The 6,000-nt window shown below is 43.0% G+C and overlaps 1 protein-coding gene across 1 annotated transcript in view; it reads right to left on the bottom strand.

Annotated features, from left to right (window-relative positions):
* Positions 1-776: 776 nt before the first annotated feature.
* matn4 (matrilin 4) overlaps positions 777-6,000 on the bottom strand; it is a gene marked incomplete at its 3' end in the record, with an annotated part of 48,235 nt that continues 43,011 nt past the window's right edge. The window contains exons 18-22 of the mRNA XM_080727281.1: positions 5,856-5,987; positions 4,927-5,110; positions 4,107-4,259; positions 3,003-3,119; positions 777-829 (exon numbers count right to left, since the gene is read on the bottom strand). Coding sequence (XP_080583407.1) covers positions 777-829; positions 3,003-3,119; positions 4,107-4,259; positions 4,927-5,110; positions 5,856-5,987 — 639 coding nt within the window. The remainder of the gene's footprint in view (positions 830-3,002; positions 3,120-4,106; positions 4,260-4,926; positions 5,111-5,855; positions 5,988-6,000) is intronic.

Here is a 6,000-nt window from a genome sequence, read left to right as displayed (position 1 = left end):
TTGGACATCACTGATAAATAAATTATGAGATGGTGTTTCTTCAGTTATGAACATTATGCTACAGCAGTGGTTCTCAAAGTTTGGACCCCCAGGGGTCCTTGAGGGCTTTCAAGGGGGTCCCCAGCTAAAGGCATGATAATCAGGAATTGGACCCTTACAGGTCTGTAACTCTGAGAGTGTTACTAATGGAACCAAATGGACTCTTGGTCCATGTGGTTCCATTTGTTACAATCTCAGAGTTATGGGTACAGAGGGGTCCTTGAAATTAACAAAGTTTGAAAACCACTGTTCGACAGGGTATATAAACATAATGTAATTTAATTGATTGATAATCTACTGTAGGTTTAATTCAGCAAAATGTACAGCTGAGATTTCTTTGTGCCATGGTATATAGCTTTTATCCATCTTGGGACTCCTTTCCCAGAGCGTTCATAGACACCGGTAGTGGTTTTTTCTTTGTACAATGTGATATTTGTGAGAAAATGGCAATTCATTCATGTTGAAGATGAAAAGAAACAACCTTAGCAAACATTTGACAGCTCAGGTAAAAGAGGCGTGTTGGAGGGTACAAAGAAATACCGGACGCTATGGACGCTCTGGGAGAAGAGTCAGATCTATTTATTGAATCTTTGGTTCCGTCCTGTGAGAATGCTCCCTGCAGGAAGTCAGCCCCCTCTTCCTCCTCACCCACTCCCTCTTCCTCCTCCTCCTCCTCCAGCCTCCCTGCATTTCCACTTCCTCACGTTTCACTTCCTGTCCGGTCACATGGTCAGGGCTCACTTCCTGGTGAGCAGCTGTTTCTCCAGGGTTTCCAGGCGGGTCGTCATGGCTCCCAGTGCACGGAGGGTTAAAGAGAAACACACAGGCCCAGAGCAGCGGTGGAAAAGTACATTTACTCAAGTACTGTACTTTACTCAAGTACTGTACTATACTCAAGTAAATACTAACTTTACTTGAGTATTTGCTTTTACTTCTACTCCATTACATCTCCGATGCAAATGTTATTAAATTTTAATTATTTGAAAACCTTAGTTACTATACTTTACAGATATACAGATATAAATTTAAATATTATAATACATACATAAACCACTTTAGCTCTATTTTATACCCAGGGTAAATTGTGCGAATATAGGGTGGCTATATTAACCCTTAAGTTCTGTTCAGATTCACTACACCTTCGTTCTGTTTGGGTCATTTTGACCCGGTGGATATTTGGTTTAAAAAAAACAACACTAATATAAATTTTAACTTAACAAATCATCATGATACATTGACTTTGACTCAATACCAAACAATTCATATGATATATTTGGTAAATGTTTGCATTTCTGCTTTGCTATATCACATTAAACACTGAAAGAGCTAGGCGTTTTTACTGATTTAGCTGAAATCCATGTCAAAAAAACTACTTCATTTAACTCAGTTAGCGCCGGGCGACTTTACGAGCGACTAGTTCACTATGGCGTTTGGTGCCGAGCGACTCGGAGCGACTTTTATATAAAAGCATTGTTTAAGCTTTTAATATGTGTTTATAGACGGAGCGAAATGGTTAGCTTACCTCAGCTAATGTCCACACGTAAACCGTGAAAAAAAAGGATACGATTATGACGTCACCTTTAAACCAGGGCTTCCTGTTGACAACAGGCCTCTGCTAGCGTTAGCCTCAATGCAACCATCCGACCCTCACGTAGCTTCACTAGGTCGGATTTTGATTCTGAAACTTTCTGTGTGGCATCTATATACGTCCCGATGCCCATACCAATGGTGGTTTGAGACGATCAAGCACGAATTGAACAGTATTGAGCTGAAATGGTGACCGGCGGCCCGTCCATGTTAAGTCAATGAGGACCAAGTCAGCGTCTCATCCTGTTATGTGGATTTAAACAGGCTTAACATGGGACCATGTCAGTGTATGGTGTATGGTGGTCTCTAGTGGTCATCTGGTGGTATGGTATGATGAACGTGCATTCGTTAAGGTGGTCTGGTTAAGGTGGTCTGGGGGGATACAAAATAGCTATTTCCTGGCGTTATAAGCGCACATTCATATTCATATTTTGGAAATCTGGCCCTGTATGAGTTAATACTGGGCAATATTGCTCATGCTTATAGGAAGGGGGGGAGGGTTCGGAATGGGGCTTCGGAAGGGGGGTGTTAGAAGTGGGGGTGACTGTGTGTCTGTGTTTTGGCATAATACTGTGTATTTCTGTGCTTCCGGGTCAAAATGACCCGAACAGCACTTAAGGTTCAAAAAATATGAGGGGGGTGTAGCATGGGTGTAGTGCAAAAATATTTTTTTTACATGTTCATCTCAGAAGAATCTTTAAGGCCAGTGAGTTTCAGGTGGAAACATTTTTAACTTCTACCTTTTTTTTCCAAATGAAAATGTAAAACGGGTCAAAATGACCCGAACAGCACTTAAGGGTTAAAAGTCATCAGAATTAAACCTGCAACCTGCACAGCTCAAGAACTATTTCTTCACTCTTGCTTTTAGCTGAACTTTTAAATCCCTCTGCTGTTGTTCACGTCTGCTCTGTTCTGAACATGTTTTTACGAAAGTGATGTTTTAAATGTTTTTTTTTTTTTTATGTTTCATGTTTTTACTTTTCTTTTTTGTGTTATTGTAATCATGTGTACTTTTTCTGTTAAACACGTCTTGTGCTTCATTTCTGCTCTGTAAAGCGCTTTGAGCTGCATTTCATGTCATGAAAGGTGCTATACAAATAACGTTTTATTAATATTATTATTATTATTACCCCACTTATTATTATTATTGCTTCTCACATACTGGGCGGCACAGGCTTTTCTCATCTTGTCTTGAACCAAGTGATTAGCTGAGCTGCACAAAGCCAGGTAAACTATTGCAATGCGGATGTCTGCCTGTGTGTACACCACTATCCACCAGAGGGGGCTAGAAGCACATCAATGTTGACTTTTTCAGGGAAAAGAGCCCTCAATGTAAAAGCTGGCTTTAGGAGGTTGTGTGCAGGACTGAAGGACACATGAAAGGATATGTTTCTGCGTGAGCTGCTCCAGAGTGTTCATGGTGGCCTGCTGGAACTCCACCAGACTCTCACAGGCACACGGATCCTTCACCTCAATCTCCCCGATACTTTCCGCTGCAGAGGGAAGGAGGGGGCGAAGAGAAAGGGTCGCAGTCATAGGGAGAGAGAGAGAGAGAGAGAGAGAGAGGTGTGTGAGTGAAAGTGGAGAGAGAGAAAAAATAAAAAAGCTATGGGATAATAAGCCATTAGCACTAGCGATCTTCCATGCTGCTAAAGTATGTATGCCTTACAGAGTAATAGACAGTAAAGTATACTAATTAAATTATTGATCATTTTATGACAGCATGTCAAATACTTCCTATAGACCAGTGGTTCTCAACCTTTTCTAGATTAGGGCCCACTTGAAAATCTCAAAGAGACCATGGCAGCCCATCCATCTGATGGCTGCGATGTTAAGTGGTGGGTTCAGACTCTTCACAATCAGAGCATGTTATTATGATCAATCAATTGATGTGATCCGGCTTGGATCGATGGGTCAATTGGATCAGCAGCCTACTATGAAACCTTATTACAAGGCTTGATTCTGATTGGTCAATCGCTGAAATCAGCGGTCTGATATTTCTGGATAACAGACCGCTCCGCTCTATAACAGACCGCTGTCTAATCAAAGGCTCAGAGCACTGCGTGAATTTTGACATGAGAGCCATGTAAATAAACACACAGCGTCATTTACAACTAAACGTTGCTCTCAAGAATGTTTTTAAAAAATATTTGAAGCGAGAAATAGACGACGCAGACACGCAGTTTCAGAAAATGGATTCTACACTTCCTTGTTTTCAAAGGCGACGTGTTGTGCTCGGGGGACGCCCAGCGCAGCACTTGTGGTACACTTTCAGTACTGTAAACAAGGAAATACATCATGTTTTTGTTCAAATTATTGATATATTATTATTATTAAGTAGCCTTGTAATAAGCGGCATAACATCTGCCTCAGCGGTCATTATCGAATGATAAGATCCCTTCAGACAACCCCCACAAAGGTCCTCGAGGGCCACCTTGTGGTCCCTGTGCCGCGCGTTGAGCCCCGGCGGTGCGGCGTACCTGGACACACGTTGAGCTTGAGGTTCTCAGCGATGGTGTTGATGGCGCTGAAGTCGGTGGTGTAGTAGAAGTGCTTCTCCGTCGGCTCAGAGGCGATCTCACGCAGCTCGTCCTCCACAGCCTTCCCTACGCCCACCGCGTACATGGTGATGCCTGCAGAGAAACCCATAGACATGTTATTGTTACTATATGGAAATCCCTGCTCTGAGTATCTGACATCACTGTGATGTCACCTGTGATGTCACAGTGATGTGTCAGGGGAACCACAGTGTCAGGCAGTCTGGGATCACTACACTTTTCGGGTTTGTAACCGGTCTGGAGCGGAAACGACAAAACGTCATGTTGTAGTGCTCAAAGGACTACAATTTGCCGGAAAGATCAAATCGGATTCAGTTTTAACCCAAAATATTCCCCTGCGCTCAAGGACACACTTTTAGGGCCTACCTAATAAACTCCTTGATGCAGCGTAGTTTTGCTTTAGAAAAAATCGTTTGGTGTATGCATCTTTTAGTCCAGCTTTTAGCGACTGGCAAGACTACACTTGGCTACTCAAGCATTTTAATAGGGATTGGGGAAACAAACGGGGGGAACCAAATCAAAGTGACGCTGCTTCTTCTAGTGGTTTCCGCGCTCTAGGCGGAAACCAAACGGCCTGTTGTGAACGAACACCAGGCTTTCCCCCAGAAAGCCTGGTGGGCGAGGTTATGTCAGGCATTACCCGTCCAGACAGACACGGACAAGCTGTGACGGTTCTGTAGTAAACTCTGACCTACGGTCACAATGGAACGTTATGTGATAGTTGCGATCAGGCCTAACTCACCGGCTTCCTTTGCCTTCTTGGCCCACTCGGTGATGTCGTCCTGGGAGCGTCCGTCCGTGAACACCAGGCCGATGCGCGGGACGTTTTTGCCGGCGGCACGCGCTCCGTCCGCCTCCGTGAAGCTGTTCTCTACCATGTGCTTCAGAGCCAGGCCCGTCATGGTGCCCTTCTCCATGTAGTCCACCTAGAGACAGGGAAAAGTGGGCCTGAGTTACTAGGGCCCAAGGTGGAGGGGCCTTGATCATTTTATACTTTAGCTATTGAAAAATAGCAGATCTACAAGCTCACAGCGCGGCACCGAGTGCCGCGCTGCGAGCTTGTAGATCTGCTATTTTTGAAAAGTCGTGAAAATGTGTGCAAATCTTTGAATATATGTATTTTTAAGTGAACATTTGTAATTCAACTTTTGCTTCTGGGGGGGTCCCTGGAACTAAATATTTTGAGATGGGGTCCGTGGCCAAATACATATAATTTTGGGGGTCCCTTATGTGAACATTTAACAAAATTGTTAATTAAAGAATTAAGAAAATAGATAGATAGATACCTTTATTATCCCAATAAGCTGATATGCTGACAACATATCACAGATTCAATGCGTTGTGAACTTGAAGATCCATCACAAATCAAACAATGTTCTGAGTAATAATGAGCTTTAAACAATAACTCTGAGAGAGTTCTTTAGAAATCAGTTTCTTCTTTCGCCAGAACACTTGCATATTCCCAGAATCTATTTGAGTTTCTAGTGTTCCCAAAATATCGAATACCGAACGTATTTACCAGGGTTCCAACACTTCTACTGTGATTTATGTGGACACACAAATCAGTTAGCAAAATTATGTACTGGTATTTTGTCAGCCAATAGTTGTAGTTGTATCGGTAAATAGGTGCAAAAGAGAGTAGAGTAACTAAATAATAATAAATGCTTTTACCTTCATAACAGCAGCTTTGATCTCGTCAGCGGTGTGGTACATGTTTAGAGGAAACTCTGTTCTTACGCGGCTGGAGTACTGGACCAACCCCACCCTGGTACCATGAACGGACACATCCAAGGAATCCACAACCTGCACACAACAA

The sequence above is a fragment of the Nannobrachium achirus genome (assembly GCF_963921795.1).
Source record: "Nannobrachium achirus genome assembly, chromosome: 6".
Lineage (NCBI taxonomy): Eukaryota > Metazoa > Chordata > Actinopteri > Myctophiformes > Myctophidae > Nannobrachium > Nannobrachium achirus.
Note: the sequence above shows the minus strand (reverse complement) of the source record. Positions and strands in the feature narration are given on the sequence as shown.